A 23,149-nucleotide genomic window follows, 5' to 3' on the forward strand; every position below is an offset into this window, starting at 1 on the left:
CTTAAATATGGTCCAGGGTATTATATTCCACAGGGACCTTCTTTTGCAGTCTGATGATGAGCTGTGCTCCAGTTTAGAGCGGCGAGGTGTTCATTTTGTCTGGCACATCCATTGGGGTCCAAGGGATAACAAGGTTGCCACCTGTGCCTTCATCTTGGCCTTTGAGGGTGACACATTGCTCGAGAAGGTCAAGGTGATGGTCTACCAGTGTGACGTCAAGCCATATATCCCTCCCCATATGCACTGCTCTACTTCAGCCCCACCTGTCAAGATTGTGGACGTCCATCGCATCCCAATACTTCATGCGCCCTGTCTCCCATCTGTGTCAACTGTGGAGAGCACCATTCACCTTGCTTGCCAGACTGTAGGATTTTACAGAAAGAGAGGAAAATCATGGAATATAAGACCCTGGACCGACTGACCTACACTGAGGCTAAGAGGAAATTTGAGCACCTGCACCTTGTGGCTATGACCTCCTCATAAGCCACCACTACGAGAACAGTTCTCGCCCCATCAGTTCCTCGAATTACTGTCACCTCTCAGAACTGGGAGACTACACCTGCCCCCTTGATGGTGGGGGGCACTTCCCTCCCTGTTGCTCCCACACCACCTACTTTGGGAGCAGTAACCCCTCCGCCCCCAATCGTTGGGGATTTCAGTCCCCACTTCTGAGCCAGAGAAGTGTAAAGCTTCAACCACATTTGAAGTGGTGGCGAATTCCCATCGCAGTGGCAGGAAAGTGTCATCATTCAAGTGCTAAAGCCCGGGAAGAACCTACTAGATGTTGACAGCTATCGTCCCATAAGCCTCACCAAAGTTCTGTGTAAGTTGCTGGAATATATGGTGAGCCGGTGGTTGTCTGGTTGTCTTGACTCCTTGAGTCTCGGGACCTTCTGGCTCCGTCCCAGAGCGGTTTTCGCCAAGGGTCCTCCACCACTGATGACTTGGTGTACCTGGAATCTGCCATTCGATCGGTCTTTAGCTGGCAACAACACCTCGCTGTTTTCTTTTTCGATCTCTCGAAGACCTATGATACCACTTGGCCCACATCCTTGCCACTCTGCATGAGTGGGGTCTCCGGGGCCCACTCCCGATTTTTATACAGAATGTTTTGTCACACCGCACTTTCAGAGTTGGCGTCGGTGCTTGCTGTAGTGCACCCCATATACAAGAGAATGGGGTCCCACAGGGCTCTGTCCTGAGTGTCCTACTCTTTTTAATTGCTATCAATGGTCTTGCATTAGCAGTAGGATCGTCAGTCTCTCCCCTGCGATATGCTGACGATTTTTGTATTTCGTTCTGCTCCTCTTCTACTGTTGCAGTGAACGCCAGCTGCAGGGGCAAAAAAATTGAGGTGAATTCTTGAGCAATTTCACATGTAATTGGATTTTCTATGGAAAAGTCGAAGTACTCAGTTGAACCTACAAAATGTTCGAGGCACAGGACTGAAATTTTAAATCCTGCTAGTCCACAATTTTTACCTGCTGCAATTTAAGCTGTGTCCATAGAATCCTGACTAACCACATGTAGCACTGCTGAGTGTATATTAACCTAAACCATTAACTTTTTCTAATTGTGTTCTCATGCTACTTAACAATGATGATGCTATTGGCTGATCGCACACTTGGCCCCTGAGCAGAGAATGCTGGGAGCAGAACCTCTGGATTGGCTTTTAGCACATTGGATGATGTCCTTTGTTTTCCCAAAGCAGTAAGTTTATAGCATGTATAAGAAACGAATGTATAATGGACTATTGTGTTGCAAAACTGACACAGACGTTTATGGTGAGTCATTTGAAGGACCAGGTACAGCCTCTTCGCTGATTTCTGTAAATGATATTAACAATCACTACACCCAACAGTGCACATAGATCAACACAGTATTCACAGCAGCTGCTTATTGTAATGGCACACAGTACTGTTACGTACAGTAGCTAACACTAGCAATGGGCGTAAATATTCCGGAGTGGCACAAACACAGCTGACTTCCACCAATCACAGAGAGGAACAAGTAAAAATGTGCAGGCTGTTACATAACATGTCCTATGCTCTGAATATTTGCTGTCATTGGCTGATGAGATCACGCGACATAATTTATGATTGACTGATAATACACACTTCAATCTTGATTCTATACTTCAGAAGCCAGAATGCTGCACTTGGTGGAACTTGTATTTCAACTTTCGTAATACAAAACTATACAGTGCACTTTGTTCTCTGTGGGGTTTCACTATCCTTTCCCGGCGGCTCCCCCAATCCCACCATTTCCCGGTAGCTCCCCCGATCCCACCCTTTCCCGGTGGCTCCCTCGATCCCACATTCTTCCAGTAGCACCCCTCAACCCATTTTTTCTGAGTACCACCTCCCAACCCATCTTTTCCGCAGCTCCAGCCCCCCCCCCCCCCCCCCCAGCCGTCCTACCCTGGTGGCTCCCCTTCAAGCAGTTCTCCTCTGGTAGTGCCCCACCTCCCTCACCCATCCTCCCACAGTACCTCCTCTGAACCTATACTTCCCTCTTACCTGGTAGCTCCTCTTACCCCACACTTCCACAGTAGCTCCCCCTCACACCACACTTCCACAGTAGCTCCCCCTCATCCACTTTCCTCAGGTAGCTCCACCACTAACCTACTCCTCCCAACTCGCTCTTCCTTTCCCCTCCCCATTCATCTCATTCTCATTATTTCCCACCCTCTCCCCACAAACTGTGCTCACTCTCATTTCTTCTCACCCCCTACAAACTCTGCTCACTGCTCATACAAACTTAGCTCAGTCTCGTTTCTTCTTACCCTCTAGTAACTATTCCCACTCTCGTCTCTTCTCACATTCTACAAATTCTGCCCACTTTCCTTATCTTTTCCCTCCCCCCCTCCCCCCTTCCCCCCTCTTCCCACTCTCATTTTTTCCTCCCCCTCCCCTACACTCTGCCCACTCTCATTTTTTTCCTCCCCCCTCCCCTACACTCTTCCCACTCTCGTTTTGTTTCCACCCCCCCCCCCCACACACTGTACCCACTCTCATTTCTTCTTGGCCCTCAATTGCCCATTCTCGTTTCACCTCCCTCCTACTGCCACTCACTCTGTCTACTCTCATTCCCTCACCCTCACTGTCTCTGGCCATTCTTGTTTTTTCCTCCTACCACAAACTCTCTATTCTCCATTTGCCTTCTCAACCCCCCCCCCCCCCTCTCTCTCTCTCTCTCTCTCTCTCTCTCTCTCTCTCTCTCTCTCTCTCTCTCTCTCTCTCTCTTCTCTCCGTGTCTCTTTTGTGTGTGTGTGTGTGTGTGTGTGTGTGTGTGTGTGTGGCACAAAATCATGACTCTGATATTGTGTATTTTGTCACAGAGACTGAATCGAGCAGAAGTAGTAGAGAATATCATACAGGCCACACCTGGATTGCTGGATGATCCTATAGCAATTTCCATTCTACAGGAACCAGAGTTGCTTGTGCATCTTGAGAATGCTGACACTGTTAGGAGGTGAGACGAAACTTACTGCTCAAATTTGAATACATTTGTATGTAATATTTTAAGAGAGACTGCTGCCTTAATTTACTGCAGTTGTATGACATATTTTGTCATATTCAATGGATTAATTTTTGTGCTGAGTGCTTATTAACAAAAATGGGATGTGAAGGATATAAATAGCTTATGTAAAGAAGCCTTCTTGTTATAATGAGTATTTTGCATTGTTTGACAGGTTTTTTGAAAGAGACTGATTTTGAAAACTTGTTGCTATGTCAGTGGAGCAGATATTAGTAAAATGTATGCAACATTTGTGGCAAAAGAGGAGAGTGTAAATAGCAAATGACATAACAAACTTAAAACATGGCTGATAGATGGGTACACTTCAACACTTACAGTGAAACCCCGAACTAAAGAATTCTCTTTTAAGAAAATCCTGCTTTAACAAATATATCTGTCGGTCCTGCCAAAACTCCCATAAGAACAGTGTTGTTCCTCACCACTTGTAGTAAGCCCCCTTTCTAGGAAAGGTGAGCTTTTAAGGAATAAACTGGAAATGTTATGCAAATTAAAAAATCCAGTTTTTACACAATTTGTAACAAGTCTGAGTGAGTTTAAGATTTTTTTCAGCTTCACACAGGCCGTTCTTTGTATCATGTGATGCAGTAAACGATAAGCAGTTCAATCAGTCAACATATTCCTAGGTTGTAGTCAATAACTCGACTTCCCTTGTAGGGATGTCAGAAGATGTGTTGAACGAATTTGAAATAGATTTCTGCCCTGCCTAATATGTGACTTAGGTCACATAATCTGAAGTCACTGAGTCTACAAAGTGAGAATAGGATAGTTGTTTGTTTATTGAAGTCTGAAAGTTATACATTTTACTTTTGTGGGATTATGGCCTGCGAATGTAGAAAGCTTACGAGGACTAAACTAAACTGTGACCTCTTGATATCAATGATTTCTGTGAAGGCTACTTTTTGGTAACTGCAGTTTTTGGTTGCAGTTTGTCACAATTATAATCACAGTTTACAAACCCACAACAACGTTTATAGCAGTTTCTGTGATTTAACTCCCTAATCATTACACTTTTGATTCATTGCAAGTAGCAACTAATAGATATTGGCAAGTAAGTTTGCTGAGTGTTATTTCTGGCTTGGTGAAGTGTGTCATTGCAATGGGAATGATATTTTCTTGCCTGTAAGGTGTGCAAACTGAGTATTTCAAAAATGTTTGAAATGTGTTGGTGAAGCATTATGCAGTTTGAAAGGGATGATAAATATACATGAAATACATTTCAGTGAATAATGAATATTTCATTCGCCCTTTTTTAAAAGCTCACATTCCTAAATTTTCTGCCAAGTAGTAGTTGATGGAGACTTGTTTATGCATGTAACATTGATGATATGGAATTGTAAAGAGAGGCAAGTACAGATCTTTTGCTTAAAAGTTGACATCAGGAATTGTTTAAGTGCAATACTTGAAGATAATCACAGAAGTTTACGTGTTGAAAAAAAGATCAGTCTTGTGAATAAACTATCGTTAAACATTTGGTAAAAGTTACATACTGGACCTGCACCCCCCCCCCCCCCCCCTCTCTTGTGTTTTCAATTATCTAAAATACAATTTGAACTTACCTTGCAGTTTTAGTTTTTATTTGGAAAAGTGTGTTTAGTGTTTAAATATGGCACGAACATAAACATTAGGCCACACTATAGGTTAGTCAGTTAACCACAGCCTCTATTTGGCATTCACATCCATTTGCTTCTCCAACTGTCAAACAAATTATCACCGTTCAACCTATCCTAGACCTCAGGCTATGCTACACAACCAATATTCGGGAGGGGGAGGGGGGATAAAGCATCCAGTATCACACTCTAGCCAAACATATGAGTGCCTGCTATCAGGTAAAACACAAAATGTTACACTTTTCTCATAGCATATTAGCTTCTTAGTTAATTTCTTTGACCCTAGTTAAGTGACACATCCATGCATGAGACACAAGGTTCTTGGAATGAAGTTCAAACATCAGACAACAGAAGTCACATAGCTTTGAATTTTAAATGCTGCTTGTAATTGCTACTTGCGACTGGTCAGTGAAAACACAGCCAGACTTGATAGTGTGGCACTAGGCTCTCAGAAAGAAGTATTAACTACAGCCAACATACAGCACATAGTATTAATGTTAAATGCTTGTTTAGTTGTGACAGTAATCGCAGTCAGATATTGTAAAGCTGTTATTGTGAAAACTGTGACTTCTCATTCACTGTGATTAATAACAGATAGGTATTTCCTTACCCACCCCTAAAGCTTATAGTTTAACCAAAGCTGATCATCTCACTGTAATGAATGTGAAAGACACATTCTTAAAATAACTAAAACATCTTATAATTCTTGTTATGTATTTGGTGTAACAAATAAGTGTTAGCACTTTGTCTTTTCTCATAAACATATTTTCAATGAAAAACTTTTATTACAATATACTTAAAACCTAGATCATAGCTCTCCTTTTGGCTAGTAATGTTCACTAATCTCGTTTCATCTCTCTAGTTTTATGATTGGTGTTATAGAATGCGTATTCGTTGTTAACTTCATTTTAACTTCTATTAATTTACTGTTTTTTTCTCAGTGCTCCTTTTATAAGTTTTACTTATAAGTTGTTGATTATCTGCAGAACATCTCCGCTTTGCAGCATATAGTAAGATGAATAGTTTGCTGCCATGTATTTAAACAGTCAGTTGGTACCACTTTGAATTGTTACTGACTAGTTGCTGTGATTTACCCTACCTTGTACATAGACCATTTATAGTTTATTTAAATAAACATTGCTTCATCATATCTGTGGAGCTACGTGCTGCGAGGTAATCACAACCCTATATCTTCAATCACAAAGTTGTAACACCTGCTTTTACATTTGTACATGTATTAACAGGTCTTTATCAGTACCCAGCACAATCAAAGTAAGTCACCCTATAGTTTATACCTAAAAACAAAGATGATGTGACTTACCAAATGAAAGTGCTGGCAGGTCGACAGACACACAAACTAACACAAACATACACACAAAATTCTAGCTTTCGCAACCAACGGTTGCCTCGTCAGGAAAGAGGGAAGGAGAGGGAAAGACGAAAGGATGTGGGTTTTAAGGGAGAGGGTAAGGAGTCATTCCAGTCCCGGGAGCGGAAAGACTTACCTTAGGGGGAAAAAAGGACGGGTATACACTCGCGCGCGCGCACACACACACACACACACACACACACACACATCCATCCACACATATACAGACACAAGCAGACATATTATTGGTCTTTAAATATGTCTGCTTGTGTCTGTATATGTGTGGATGGATATGTGTGTGTGTGCGAGTGTATACCCGTCCTTTTTTCCCCCTAAGGTAAGTCTTTCCGCTCCCGGGACTGGAATGACTCCTTACCCTCTCCCTTAAAACCCACATCCTTTCGTCTTTCCCTCTCCTTCCCTCTTTCCTGATGAGGCAACAGTTTGTTGCGAAAGCTTGAATTTTGTGTATGTATGTTTGTGTTAGTTTGTGTGTCTGTCGACCTGCCAGCACTTTCATTTGGTAAGTCACATCATCTTTGTTTTTAGGTATATTTTTCCTTCGCGGAATGTTTCCTTCTATTATAATCACCCTATAGTTTACTAGATTGGACAATTTTTCACAAATGGGGAAACAAAATTCACTACTGCTACTGTTCAAACACCAACTTTGGTAGGAAGATACTCCTCAGTCCCTTATGAACCTTACAGTGCTATTGTGCCTCTCAAAATCAACCCCCATAACATAGTATAGGTCATCCCTTGTGTGTTCTTCATTGCTACAGCCCTGGGTGAGCCTTGGCTTCTTCAGTGATCTTCCTCCACATTTCTTGGTTGTTTGCTGCTCTTTTCTACCCCTGGACTCCAATACTGGGGAAATCCAATATTACGTCATCAATCCATCTTCTTCTAAGTTTCCCTTTTCGCCTAGCTGAATGGATCACATCTTTCATCACTTTTTCTTTCCAGTTCTATTCTCTGCCACACTCCCCATGTGTCCTAGCCATCATATTCACTGTGATTTCACAAATTTGAAGGAGGAAAGAGCATGACCAAAATCCAGCGACCTGCCTTACCTCATGCACATACCCATAATCTCCCCCCTTCCTCTCTTTCAGCCCATCACATCCCCATAATGCAGTTTATATATCATTAAAATAATATTTTTAGTATCTGGCAATTTTTCCAACATCACCAACGCACAAACTGTAGTCCATGAGATGATAAAAAATTAATGAGCACTTTCTTGTCAGAAATTGAAGTAATTTAATTTTGTACTGGGAACCATTTTCACTAGATGTCACAGCTTTTGATGTTACTTAAATGAAGAGAGAGAGAGTGCAGGGTGGAGCACTAGCTTTAAATTTCCCCCATCCCCACTCCACATTCCTCACACCCCATCCAGTTACAATTTTTAGTACATTGTTCATGGGACTTCCACCTACCACGGTCCGCCGCTCGTGGTCTCGCGGTAGCGTTCTCGCTTCCCGAGCACGGGGTCCCGGGTTCGATTCCCGGCGGGGTCAGGGATTTTCACCTGCCTCGAGATGACTGGGTGTTTGTGTTGTCCTCATCATTTCATCATCATCCAGGAAAGTGTCGAAATTGGACTGAGCAAAGGTTGAGAAATTGTACGGGCGCTGATAACCACGCAGTTGAGCGCCCCACAAACCAGACATCATCATCATCATCATCATCCACCTACCACTGTACAAAAATTTGTGACTACATGAATTTTTCTCCCTAATTTTCTTTGTTGACTGGACTACACCCATAAGCTGGAAAGCAAGGGAGTGAAGAATGTTGAAAAATTGGAAGAAGACGACTAGATAAAGAAACGAAAGCACTTGGAAGAGTCTGTATGTAGACAGATGTTGGTTTCGTGTGCCAACACATTTGCATGTGTTATAGCAAGTGTAGTGTGTTCTTTGTTTCAGTAATATTGTGCATTTGTTGATATAACAAGGGGAGTGCCTGAAGAAATTGGCAATATACCATTTTTACCCGATTATAAGTTGACCCTTATTGTAAGACAACCTCCCCCCCACCCCCCTCACCCCCCTTTTTTTAAGATCCTCCTTAGAAAAATTTATTTTTAACATGTTCTGAATAATCAAAATTACAAACTGTTTATTGACGTAAAGTATACACTTAAAATGTTAAAATTATACTTATTCTAAATTTGTCATTTATTGATTGTCTACATTTTGATAGTGCGAGGAGAAATAAAAGAAATGAAAAGAAGTGGTTTACATTAATTTGTGGGCCATTTTCTTTTTTACCTTCTTCACTTACTTACCGTGTTGTCTATGGTATCATTATTTTTAATAATTATCATCGTAATAGCATGCCTGTGAAATTTATATCTCCGTTGTCACAAATATTTGGCTGTTTCTGTTGAATATTTTGTAATTTCTGAGGTTGTAGGTACCATGAGACCTGAGAGCACAGCTGCTTTTATCCAGATACATATCAGATTTCACTCCTATCTGAATGTTACAGTGTCTCTTGCTTCCAAACATTATCTGCCTGCCACCCTCTCACTGGCTGCATTAAACCAACAGCTGACGTACCCCGTTTTGTTCCCATCAGTATCATATTGAGCATCAACAAGATTGCAGCATGAAACACATAAGTATGCTACTGACCCCATCCTGACTTTTACCATCTCCTGCAGAAATGAATTCCAACAACAGCAACTAAAACCTAAATAAAATATGGCATTCATGATTCACTCTGCTTTCCAAACTTTTGCTCGTCCCATGATTTACCAACATCTGTTAGTATTATTTCCACAATGGTCTCACCACTTTGATGTAGTCTCACAGTAACAATTACAGTCAATTTAATACATTTTACTTCATTTGTTAGACATTTCATTCTGAATTAATTTTCGCCCCTTGCGGGTTCGGGGGTTAGAATAGGCCCGCGGTATTCCTGCCTGTCGTAAGAGGCGACTAAAAGGAGTCTCAAAAGTTTCGGCCTTTATGTGATGGTCCCCTGTAGGGTTTGACCTCCATTTTTCCAAATTCTTCCACAGAGTGAGCCAATTGGGGAAGGGCGCCTTACATGGTGCATTTTGTCCATCGTGCATTAAGACCTCTAGCCCTGCTTTCTCGTCGTCGCATTGCCGTCCCGCTCGTTCTCCATCTCTTGGGTGAGGATGTGTTCATGGATGCAATTTTCACTATGCACTGTGTATTGTTGCTTTTTGTGGAGACGACGACCATGGACTACGTGTCACCTAAAATCCAGCACGGTAGCCAGTCCGTTATGGTGGGGCTGCCATGTACCGTGTTGGTTGTAGCCTCCTGACAACACAGGGACCGCTCTACTGATGCCTGTGCCGTTAACTCCCCACGTATGCCAAGGAGTAGCTGCCTATCCTCCTGGGGTATCGGGACTCGCGGCAATGGCCATCCTGCCAGGTGGTCCTTGCTGAGGCTGGGTGGCACCCGTGGGGAGGGCCCTTGGTCGGAGTAGGTGGTATCAGGGCGGATGACAGACAATGAAGCGTGGTACATCATCTCTTGCTGGTGGCCAGCCGCCAGCAGTCTCTAAGCGTTCTCGGGCTCAATTTAATGCTCAAAAGTACAATCCGAAAACGTTCCCCTCCCTGGCCACACCGTGGAAGGAGCATAAGTCTCTGGATGGCAGTCACAGTTATTCGCCCTGATTCTTAGTTTGTACGAGAGCTGATGGGGAGTCTTTTCTATCTACAAAGCCTCAGTTCTTCGTCGAGCATTTAGAGGACAAGTTTGGGGAGGTGGAGGGCTTGTCTAAAATGCGCTCTGGGTCAGTTTTGATAAAAACGGCGTCCTCTGCCCAGTCACGCAGGTTACTTGCTTGTGACAAGTTGGGGGATATTAATGTTACCATCACCCCTCATAAGAGTTTAAATATGGTCCAGGGTATTATTTTGCATAGGGACCTACTTTTGCAGTCTGATGACGAGCTGCACGCCAATTTAGAGCGTCAAGGTGTCCATTTTGTCCAGCACGTTCATCGGGGTCCGAAGGACAATCGGGTAGCTACCGGTGCCTTCATCTTGGCCTTCGAAGGTGATACATTACCAGAGGAGGTCAGGGTGATGGTCTACCGGTGTGATGTCAAACCCTATATTCCTCCCCCGATGCGGTGGTTTAAGTGCTGGAAGTTCGGCCACATGTCTTCTCGCTGCACTTCCAGCCTCACATGTCGAGATTGCGGACACCCATCACATCCCGATACTCTATGTGCACCGCCTCCCATCTGTGTCAACTGCGGAGAGCACCATTCACCTTGCTCGCCAGACTGCAGGATCTTACAGAAAGAGCACAAAATCATGGAATATAAGACCCTGGACCGACTGACCTATACTGAGGCCAAGCGGAAATATGAACGACTACATCCGCTACGAATGACTTCCTCCTATGCTGCTGCAGCGACAACCGTGTTAGCCCCATCAGTTCAGCATCTTCCAGCCACATCGCAGAGCCATACAACTCAACATTCCCCCTTGCCCGTGGGGGGGCACTATTCCCCCTGTTGCTCCTGTGCCACCTACCTCAGGAGCAACACCCCCCCTCCCCCCCCCCCCCCCACACACACACACACACACACACACACACACACACACACACACACACACACACATCGGGGACATCCGTCCCCGCTTCTCAGCCGGAGAAGGGTCCAACTTCTTCGGATTCTTACACTTGCAAAGGATCCCTTGGGTCCCTCCCTTCACAGGTTTCCACAAGCGGGAAGGCTGACGACCGACATTGGCGTAAGTGCCAACAATCAGCTGGTCGTAGGGCTTCGCGATCCTCCTCCATCCCGGAGACTGAATCGGTGAAGCCCTCCCAGCCAGTGAAACCCAAGGAGCAGCATGAGAAATCCAAGCAAAAGAGCTCTAAGCCCAAGGAACTCGCGGTGGCACCCACCCCACCGCAACCTTCCAGCTCTGCATCTGAGAACGAGGTGGAGATTCTGGCATCCGCTGAGGACCTCGATCTCGCGGGTCCCTCAGACACCATGGGTAACACTCGCACATGTGCTCAATCAGAGGCAGCGGGTGACCCAGCGGCGTAATTTGCCTTCCCAGTTCATTCACGCCTTTCTCAGCCATGGACAATATCATCCTCCAGTGGAACTGCAACGGTTTCTTCCACCATCTAGCTGAGCTCCGACAACTTATCCTTCACCCTTTCTTCTGCATTGCTCATCAGGAAACCTGGTTTCCCGCAATGCGAACCCCCGCCCTCCGTGGCTATCGGGGTTATTATAAGAACCGGGCAGCTTATGAAAGAGTGTCTGGTGGCATCTGCATCTATGTCCTTAACTCTCTTCACAGCGAGTCTGCCCCTCTACAAACACATTTAGAGGCTGTCGCTGTTCAGGTGTGGACGCCACAGGCTGTTACCGTCTGCAGTCTTTACCTTCTACCGGATGGTGATGTCGCGCAGCATGTCCTGGCTGCACTGATAGCCCAATTGCCGCCACCTTTCTTGTTACTGGGTGACTTCAACGCCCATAACCCTCTGTGGGGTGGGTCAGTGGCAACAGGTCGATTCGCCACCGTTGAGCATTTATTGGCGCAGCTCGAGCTTTCGATTTTAAATGATGGTGCCTTCACACACTTCAGTGTGGCGCATGGCACATACTCCGCCATTGACCTTTCGATCTGCAGCCCTAGCCTCTTACCGTCTGTCCAATGGAGTGTGGATGACGACCTGTGTGGTAGTGACCACTTTCCGATCTTTCTGTCACTGCCATGGCATCACTCTTCTGGGCGCCCCAGCAGATGGGCTATGAATAAGCCTGACTGGGACTTGTTCTCCTCCATTGCCGCTATTGAGCCTCTCTCTAGTGCCAACATTGATGCGGTGGTTCACTCATTCACCACCAGCATCGTTACTGCCACAGAATCTGCCATTCCCCGTTCTTCTGGGTCCCCTCGGCAGAGGACTGTGCCTTGGTGGTCGCCTGAGATCGCTGAAGCGATTAAAGATCGCTGGCAGGCGCTCCAGCGTCACAAGTGACATCCCTCCATAGAACACCTCATCGCCTTCAAACGGCTGCATGCGCGGGCCCGCCGCCTTATCCGCCGACGCAAGCAGGAGTGCTGGGAGCGGTATGTTTCCACCATTGGCCTCCATGTCTCTCCATCGCAGGTCTGGGCCAAGATTCGACGCCTCTATGGTTATCGAACCCCTGTCAGTGTCCCAGCGCTCTCACTGAATGGAGCAGTTTGTACTGACTCAGACGTCATTGCAAACCGCTTGGCAGAGCATTTTGCTCTGAGTTCCGCTTCTGCGAATTACCCCCTAGCCTCCCACTCCATTAAAGAGCGGATGGAACGTCGGAGCCTTTCGTTTCGCACCCACCATCCAGAATCGTACAATGTTCCATTCAGTGAGTGGTAATTTCGCAGTGCCCTAGCCGCTTGCCCAGACACCGCTCCTGGGCCAGATCGTATCCACTGTCAGATGCTGAAATGCCTTTCAGTGGACTGCCAGCGCGACGGCTCCTCGACCTTTACAACCATCTCTGGGTCGAGGGTGAGTTTCCATCGCAATGGCGGGAAAGTATTGTTATCCCCATTCTGAAACCTGGCAAGAACCCTTTGGAGGTGGACAACTACTGTCCCATTAGCCTCACCAACATTCTTTGCAAGTTGCTTGAACGGATGGTGAGCCGGCGCTTGAATTGAGTACTGGAGTCTCAGGGCCTTCTGGCTCAGTCTCAGGGTGGGTTCTGTAAAGGCTGCTCCGCTGCCAACAATCTGGTGAGCCTGGAATCGGCCATACGTACTGCCTTTGCCTGCCGTCAGCACCTGTTCGCTGTCTTTTTCGAGATGCGGAAGGCGTACGATACGACAGGGCGTCATCACATCCTTTCTACGCTTCATGGATGGGGTCTCCGGGGCCCTCTGCCAATCTTTATCCCAAATTTTCTGTCATATCGTACCTTCTGCGTGCAAGTCATGGCCTCCCATATTTCCTCCCAAGTCCAGGAGAACAGGGTACCACAGGGATCTGTCCTCAGTGTCTGTTTTTAATTGCAATTAACCGGCTTGCTGCAGCGGTGGGAAATTCTGTCTCCGCTTCCCTGTATGCTGACAACTTCTGCCTTTACTATAGCTGTATTGGCATTGCAGCTGCTGAACATCAGCTACAGGGCGCTATCCGTAAGGCGCAGTCTTGGGCTGTAGCTCATGGGTTCCAGTTTTCGGCAGCCAAGACCTGCGTTATGCATTTCTGCCGGCGACGCACTGTTCACCTGCAGCCGCGGCTTTATCTTGACGGCGAACTTCTTGCGGTGGTAGAGTCACATAGGTTTTTGTGTGTGATTTATGATACCCGGTTGACTTGGCTGCCTCATATTCGGCAGCTTAAACAGAAGTGTTGGCGACATCTTAATGCTCTGCGATACTTGAGCCACACCCGCTGGGGCACCGACCGATCTACCCTCTTACGGCTCTACCAGGCGTTAATCCAGTCTAGTCTGGATTATGGGAGCCTGGCTTATGGCTCAGCATCCCCATCTGCGTTGCGGGAGCTGGACCCAATCCTCCACAGCGGGATACACCTTGCCACTGGTGCTTTCCAGACCAGCCCTGTGGACAGCATACTTGTGGAGGCGGGTGTCCCTCCACTGTGGTTACGGCGCCAACGTTTGCTGGCTGCTTATGCTGCCTATGTTTTCAGCTTGCCCGGGCATCCTAACTATCGGCTACTATTCCCACAGTCGCACGTCCATCTTCCAGAATGTCGGCCCAGGGCTGGATGTACGATCGCGGTCCGCGTCAGAGAGCTTCTCTCCGGGCTTGGGGATTTACCTCTTCCGCCTCATTTCCGGGTACCTCTGCATACACCCCCGTGGTGTGTGCCTTGCCCTCGCCTTCAGCTGGAATTGGCACAGGACCCAAATGACTCAATCCCTCTGGAGGCCTTCCGCCGCCGCTTTGTTTCCATCCTCGCAACGTATTAGGGCTCTGGCATTGTTTACACTGACGGCTCGATGGTTGCTGGTCATGTCGGCTATGTGCTAACTCTAGGGGACCATTCCGAACAACGTTCATTGCCGGCTGGCTGCAGTGTTTACACTGCTGAGCTGGTCGCCATCTTTCGTACCCTAGAGTATATCTGCTCCTGCTCAGGTGAGTCCTTCGTGATCTGTAGCGATTCCCTGAGCAGTTTACGAGCTCTCGACCAGTGTTTCCCTCGTTCTCGTCTGGTGATGGCTATCCAGGAGTCCCTGCATACTCTTGCCCATTGCGGCCGCTCTGTGGTCTTTGTGTGGACCCCAGGCCATGTTGGGATACCCGGCAATGAAAACGTTGACTGCCTGGCGAAAGAGGCCACCAGTACACCATCTCTGGACATTGGCCTCCCAGAGACTGATTTGAGGGCAGTCTTACGCTGCCAAGTTATCTCGCTTTGTGGACGCTGTATGGCACGGTCTGACCACCCCTAACAAACTCCGTGCCGTCAAGGAAACGATGACTGTGTGGCACTCCTCCTTGAGTCTCTCACAAGGTGTCTGTCGTCCTCTGCCGACTGCGCATTGGGCACACACGGATGACCCACGGCCACTTATTGCACCGTGAGGACCCCCCTCTATGTCGCTGCGGCTTGGCATTGACAGTGGTCCACATTTTGTTGGGCTGTCCACTTTTAGCTCTGCTCAGGCAGACGTTTGCGCTGCCTAATACGCTCCCTGCCCTTTTAACTGATGACTCTGCTATGGCATGTTTAGTTTTGCGTTTTATTCGAGCAGGGGGCTTTTATCATTTGCTCTAAGTGTTTCTCTTTATTTATTGTTGATTCTGGCCTTTGGCCTATGGTGTTAGACTGAGTTTTTAATATATTTCTCAGTGGTTGGCTTTTCCTTTCTCTCTCTCTCTCTCTCTCTCTCTCTCTCTCTCTCTGGTCGGCCAACCACTGTCACATTGTCTGATTTTAATTTGGTTTGTCTGATCTGTGTCTGTATCTGTGTATTTCTTGTCCTATGTCATCTGCCGTCTTTTCTGTTGTTCGTTTTTTATTCTCTGTGGGTGTTTTTCGTTTTTGGAAAAAGGGAACGATGACCGTAGCAGTCTGGCCCCTTTAATCCCACAAACCAACCAATCGAATGAATTAATTTTCCTTCGTATTTCGTCTGAATGTTACCATCAGGTTCTAAAGCTGATTAAAAGTTGGTAACGTTTTTACCCAGTATTCCAGTACATGAAGAGGACCAAATTTCTCAATTGCAACCCAGTTAGTAGTTCATTACAGTCTCCCATAATCAAATAAAATATTGATCTGGCTTCATAATCAAGTAATGTTTTTTGAAGGACAACATTTCCACTTTTGAATGTTTGCACACTGTATTTATACATTTTTGAGAACTTTTACTGCAAACCTGTTCAGATATAACACGACTTTGTAAGAGGAAAGAAGTTAGTGCTGTTTCCTTCTGTGTTTCGAAAAAATTTCAAATTTTAAATACAGCAACAGATTGTTGTATTGACTTGTTCATAGTTTCTCACATTCGCTTGCTCTAGTGCCATGTGAGTGAAATGTCAAGTGACTGTTCAAGCAGCGACGACACTGTATCAAGTACTTTAGAGTGTCAGGAAATTTTGAACCTGTCTGAACGTGAGTATCGTTTGCTTGGTCCTGCCCTTCCAAAATTTTCAAAATAATACTTCACGTGACCTCAATATCAGAAGCTTCATCTGCAAGATGACCTCTTACAAATGTTAACATCAGCAGCAACAGTTTAAGCTATGAATATAAGATGACCCTGTATTTTTCAAATGACAAATTTGGGAAAAAACTTACGGTTGTGATCGGGTAAATATGGTAAATTATTATTATTATTATTATTATTATTTTTAATGGGGCCGGATGTGAGAGATGGATGTAGAGTTGTTATTGCAGTTGAACTGTAATAGCAGTAATTATAGTAGAATGTTTTTTATTGAGTGTACATGAAAAAAGTTTTTAAGATGTAATAATTTGTCTATTGTTCCACCAGAATTGCAGAAGCTCATCCGGCACTTGCAGAAGCAGCTGGCCATATTGCAGCTGCCGTACAGGAGGAAGCGGCGACCAGTTCTCATCCTACAGATCTACCTGGCTCGAGCACTGGGTATTCGTACTCTCTCGACGGGCTCAGCGATGATGACGAAATGGATTCTTCTCAGGTACTGAGTACTTCGGAGTACTCATACTACTCACTCGACGAGCTCAGCGAAGATGAGGATGTGGACTCCTCCCATTTATTGAATTCTTCGGATTACTACTACTGGCTTCAGCATGGAAGCAGTGATAGTGAAGATGGTGATGATGTTGGTCAGGAACTAGGTGCCTCTCAGGTACAGGGCACAAATACTCGTCATTTCTCTGACTCGAGCGTCACACCAGACTCGTCAGTTCCGAGCTCAGGCAGCTCAGAGTCACTCCATCGAGTCAGTGATGGCTGTGATACACATGGGACACACGACTCGCAGGTACTACTTTCATCTGTGGTGCGTTATTAATATTATGCCACTGGGAATTTCTTGTCTATCTGCACTTCATCAAATCCCAGAGCTTCACTTTTTCTAATTGCGAGTGTGTGCATGGGACAGGAGCATATGTGAAATGTGCTTGTGATATCTCAAAGCAGTTCTGTGCTTAAAATATCAACAGTAATTTTGAAAAACAAATTAATCCTTAAACAATTGTGTAGCCAGCATAGACATTTTCTGAGTATGCTGCAGCAGTCTTGAAAGCACTGGTATGAGTAATACCAAATAGAATACCCAAGAGCACAGTTTCTTAATGAAGTTGTGAGGATGGTTTGATGTGCACAAAGGAGTGTTAGACACCTTGACATAAAGAAGGAAGAATGTCTTTTTGTCAGTGTCAGTTGACACACACTAATTAAAAGTGTGTAAATGTTTTTACATAGACGTGAGTCAACTTTGCTTTTATTGTTATCTGCCGGAATAATTCAAACTTAATATTTCATCTACTGTTTTTGTCCGTAATGTAGTCATTGCTTTTATTTTCTTACAGTGTTGGACATTTTTGCAGTGTTTGGCATGTTGTGAAACATGGCATTATTTTAAGCAACTGATAGATCAAAACAATTGGAGGGAGAAAAACGTCTTTTGGTGTATTCTGTAACCTCTTGTACACTTGAATAAACTAAAAATGTATTAGCACAATGTTCTTTTCTAAACTTCTGATTATTTTCATTTGTTAAGCTGGTATTTGATGGTATCTAACTACTTCCGAAAATTCTTTGCTATTTCAATTTCAAGACAGATTTTTAATATTATTTTGTAAAGTAAAATTCTGTATATCACATGAGACCTCATCCAGAGAGTTGTCAGATTACAGTTCAGTCCACTGCTTCCCTGAACCCATTAAGGCAAAGGCAAATGGCAGGATGATTCCTCGAAAAAGTGAATACTTTTCCAATCATACAATGGAAAGTCCTGTATAGAATAACAATGATATGGGAAGGATAGATTGCTACTCACCACATAGAGGAGGCATTGAGTTGCAGATAGGCACAATGAAAAATACTGCTAAAATATTAAGCTGTCTGACAAAGCCTTCTTCTGAAACAGAACACACACACACACACACACACACACACACACACACACACACTCTTTCCTAAAAACACAACTCACTCACACATGGCCACTGTCTCCCATTCACTAGTGCCCAGAGGCTCTCTCTCTCTCTCTCTCTCTCTCTCTCTCTCTCTCTCTCTCTCTCTCTCTGTGTGTGTGTGTGTGTGTGTGTGTGTGTGTGTGTGTGTGTGTGTGTGTGTGTGTGTGTGTGATATTTCAAAATGAGGGCTTTTTTGCTTGGAAACTTAAATTTTTAGAAGACTTTTTTTATTGTGCCTGTCTGCAACTCGGTGCCGCCTGTATGTGCTGAATAGCTATCTATCCTTTTCAAATTTTTGCTTTTCCAAATCATAGGCATCCACAATGGGGTGGGGGGACAGTTGACACCTCCTGGAATCGTGGGCACAGAGTTTTTTTTATTATTTACAGAATTCTCACAGAGTTTTAGATATGGTTCTCTGTCATTGTATTACACTGTAGATGAGTGCAGTGTAAATTTGTGGCTTTAGTAATCGCTGTGTGACTTAGGTTTGTTTGGTTGTTAGGCTGGTAAAGGGGAATTATGTCTCTTGCTTCATGCAGAGTAGTTTTGGCATTGTACTGCAGTCCAGGTAAATGTGAAGGTTTATGAAACACGTGCCAGAATACTCCCCAATACATTCTCTGCCTTACCTCATACTCTTCTTATACAGAAATAGCATGCTGACAAGTGTATTCCAGCGAATATTCCCAGAACGAAATAAAAATGGCTGCAATATTCCTGGCCAACATGTCACCAATTTCCATAAGAACATCCCTTCTATTGTCACACAACTTGAACACAACAGTGGTTTACTGTGTACCTGGTCAAAGAAGACCTATTACAGCTTGCCAATACCATACTATTGTTTTATAATAGCGGAGTGATCATAATGGGCTCTAAGAAGCATAGTTCTGCAATACTGTAGATGTGTTTGTCACAAAGAGAAAATACCATTTTCTCCACATGAAGGGAGGAAAATAATGAGAAGTTTCAAAGCAGAAAAGTTTCTCCGCTATGGGATTCGGGACCTTCTCAAACTTCTTGAAGTGCCAGCTCAAGATGCAGTTATAGAATTATGCATTCAGCAATGCAGGTTTCGTGCCATCACAATAGCATACCATACTGGGAAAATGAGAACTACCATATTTAAGTCCTAACTGCTAGGAATTGGTTGTACCGGCCAGTTTGAGGTGGTTATACTTCACCCAAACAACCCAAAACCTGTTGTATTAAACTTTAATTATGCTGATCAATTTTTAAAAAATATAGAATTTGTGAAAATAACTCAATACACACATTAACATGATTTAATGTGAAATTTTGTAAACAAACAGTGTTAACAGATGGCATCATAGTTGAACAGCTATTTTTAAAATGTCTCTGTTTTGAACAGTATTAATCAGTGACATGTCTACTGGTTGTTTTTGTCAACAGGATTGTTCTCAAGTTTTCAAACAAAGGCAGTACACATTTTATGTGTTTCAGATTTTTTTTATTATTCTCTTGGGTCAGTCTCTTGTTATTGATATATAAGTAAAACTATGTTTTGTGAATATTTCTTTATTTATTTTCTAACTCATTGGGTGCACCAGATTTAATCATATGTGAGATGTAGTTTCATATTATCAAATCTATTATGGGATATTGATATTGATATAAAAGACGGGGCACATCATCTGTCAAGAGTTGCCTCACACTATCCCTTATCACCTTGTGCCTCCTTCCGTATCCTCTTCTCACCTCCATTCGCCAGGCAACTGCTCTCACTAATTGATAATCAGCAGTCCCACTACAGCTATGTGTGTGTGCATTTCTGTGTATGTGTAGCTGTGCGTTTCTCCTGCCACCAAACTTCACTAATTCCCTCTAAATTTAACTTCAAATGTTTCCATTTCCCTGTCTAAATTTTCTAACCTATCTCCCAATTAACGGATCATACATTCCATGCGTGGGCATGCATCTTTTAAGCCAAAATTTCTAAAGATATTTGTGGACAAATTACAAAACACTGGCGCATTTTTAATAGTAGTTGATAGGACACGACTAGGTGACATTTTTCTCTGTAACTGAAATCATTAATTCCAGTAAAAACAGCAAGCGAATTATGTTTCTGGAAGGTTATATTTTTATAGTGCTACACAACCTTCGGGAAACAAGAAAGTGGTGGTTTTTTTTTTTTTTTACGGGTGATCAGTTAATATGGTTGTATTTCTTTACAGATTTGTAATCATGTCTCACGTCTGCTTTCTAATTTATATAAATTCTGCATAAGAGACTTAGATATCACATTAAATCTGCCCAAAATCAGTTTAATATATTTCATTTATTACACAGTGCTACTAGAAAAGTCTGAATTTCTGCAAACAGATTTTTAGTTGTGATTTGAAGTATTTTGGTGTGATATACTACACACTGAAGAAGTGTTCAGTTCTCCTGATGATTATGATGATGAAAATGTATTTCATTGAAATGTTGATTATCCTGGTTTCAAAGCACCTGTTCCTTTGTAGTTAACTGTAATCGAGATCTGAAATGATTTTAGGTAATACATCTCTGCCATTAACAATATCAGTAGACATACATTTAGTACCTACACCTCCAACAGGTTCAAATTGAGTTGAAATTATCAGTTACATTCCATCATTAAATCTGTATAGCTTTTTAAAAAAAGGGGATATATTTTAATAATAGTTTGAATATCTATATTCTTTGCGCAATGGTTTTTGCACGTTTCCTTCAGCAACCATTCCATCCTTGTGTTACAATAACAAGTTGCAACTTACAAAATAGTTTGTTTTTTAAATTTCCAGTAATTTTATGTGACTACGGCATGTTGTTTGTGTGTTTCATGAAATTATTTCAATTTCATTTCCTTATCTGTTTCAGTCATCTGATTCTCAACCCCGAGGTAGCGACTTATCGAGGCAGCAATCTTATTCAGCAATTACTTCAGCACAGTTAGCTGCTGCCCTAGCATCAGCAACAGGTAGAAAAATACAAATTATTTATCACTGTACTAATTTTGTTTCGTTAGCAGTGTATGTTGTTTTGTGCTTTTTTTTCTGTGAACCAATACAGTGTAATAACATGGTTTCTCTTAACTATTAGTTACATACAATAGTTATAATTTCGTTTGTCATTTGTTGTGTTTTCCCAAATATGCTCATACAGTCTATCAAATGATGGAAAATCCATGATGGAATGTAACAATATATGAAAAGGATAGTTGGTACTCACTTTATAGCGGATATACTTAGTTGCAGAAAGGCACAACAAAAAGACTGCCGGAAAGTTTGTCCAACAAGGCCTTTGTCAAAAGTAGACAACATACACATGCACATATTCACGCAAATGCAACTCGCACACATATGACCACAGTCTTTGGCAATTAGAGCTAGAGCTAGCAGACTCCAGCTGTCAGAGACTGTGATATTAGAGAATATTAGATATGGACAATTTCATTGTTATTGGATGTGGAGAGCACTTCATTCAGTGCAAATATCATGTTCATCCACTGACAAATTTTGAATGATTTAATTTTCACATTACAGAGAAACAGAACAGCTGGCCATTGTTTATCTTCAGGAGACAAAATTCTAGTGTTACCAGTAGAGAAATTTAAAAGTGAAAAAGCTATTCCTAGCTTTCAGAATTATCCATTACTTCCTCAAGCAGGAAAGAGGGTTAAGTTGAGAAAGATTAGAAACGAGGGACTGATAAGATGTTATGAGAATGAGGGTTTCATTTTTCTCATAAAATGTGCATAGCAACTATGAGAGAATTTTGCTTCCTAAAACAGGGTGTATACTCCCCGGTACAAATGGGAATTCAGGGAAAAGCCAGGAATTTTTTCATCTGGGAGAAAACCGGGAAAAACTCAAGAATTTTTTAGAGTCTCGTGAATTTTTCATTGTTTTAGTTTTCAGTTAAATTTTTGTACTTTTGACTGGTAAAAACTGATACTCTAACAAACAATTTTACTTTAGCCCATGACTGCAGAATAATTCTGCAACAATAAAACATAAACAATGGGAAAAAACAACAGAATAAAACTTAAGTTGCAAAGGAAATGCACCATTTACAACAATTTCAAAGGCTTTGGGATGAAGACTATGCAATACTTCATAACAACAAATTGTTTCTGATGAGCATGACACAAAGGTTTATATTAGGTTCATTTGAACAGTTGCCAGTGGCCTCATGTGCATGCACAGTTAAGTCTCGTATGAGAAGTACCTTCTCCTACTTCTGGCTACAAGTGCAGCTACTAGCTAGCTACCTGGAAAAATTTTTCTGATGCGCTCAAGCTGCCAGATTCGCACATGTGCAGAGCAGTTTGAGTTGTGGGGAGGGGAAGTCTCCACGTGACCCATGTTTACATTTAGTGATTTTGCTGTTTCCTCTTTGTTTACAGCTCTTATGTCAAATCAAAACAAAATGGGTTTCTGTTGCCAGGAGCTACCAAGTGAATTAAAATACATTCACATAATTATGGGAGGGTAATTTGTGTTATTAGTTTTAGTTTTTTGTTTTTATTTTATTTCCAGGTTTTTGGCAGCCAAGTATTAATTGCCTTGCACAACAATGAAGTTATTTTTGTCAATTTGCTAAAGAAATATGGCTTTTATTGATCTTTTCCACAGCGGCAGCCAATTTATTTGAAACACTATTGGGTAGTGTCAACTGTTTGCTGAATTTAAAGTGCATGTTTTTATCTTATCACACGCATGGCATTATGCTGTAATAAAGAACCAAACATGAGATACTATAGTACTGGCACTGCAAGCAAATTTGCAACCCACAAACCATCTGCAAAGCTTAATGCCATGTTGGGGCCATGTTCTTTGTGAATCTGGACATAACAAAGGTGCATTTTAAGCTGAATTATGCGTTTTAGTTTGGTTTACGATATTCCAGTGCTTTTGGAGTATCTTCTGATGTCTTGTTTGTGTCATAACTTAAGATCTCTTAGTGCTATGTACGTAGGAACAAATGGGCTTCCTATGTCA

At 43.2% G+C, this 23,149-nt stretch overlaps 1 protein-coding gene across 1 annotated transcript in view; it reads left to right on the forward strand.

The window, feature by feature from the left end:
* Window positions 1-23,149, forward strand: part of LOC126094956 (ubiquitin-like protein 7) — an 88,238-nt gene that overhangs the window by 32,199 nt on the left and 32,890 nt on the right. Inside the window, exons 4-6 of the mRNA XM_049909610.1 lie at window positions 3,341-3,474; window positions 16,525-16,693; window positions 21,027-21,126. Coding sequence (XP_049765567.1) covers window positions 3,341-3,474; window positions 16,525-16,693; window positions 21,027-21,126 — 403 coding nt within the window. The remainder of the gene's footprint in view (window positions 1-3,340; window positions 3,475-16,524; window positions 16,694-21,026; window positions 21,127-23,149) is intronic.

The sequence above is a fragment of the Schistocerca cancellata genome, chromosome 8 (assembly GCF_023864275.1).
Source record: "Schistocerca cancellata isolate TAMUIC-IGC-003103 chromosome 8, iqSchCanc2.1, whole genome shotgun sequence".
In the NCBI taxonomy this organism is placed as follows: Eukaryota; Metazoa; Arthropoda; class Insecta; order Orthoptera; family Acrididae; genus Schistocerca; species Schistocerca cancellata.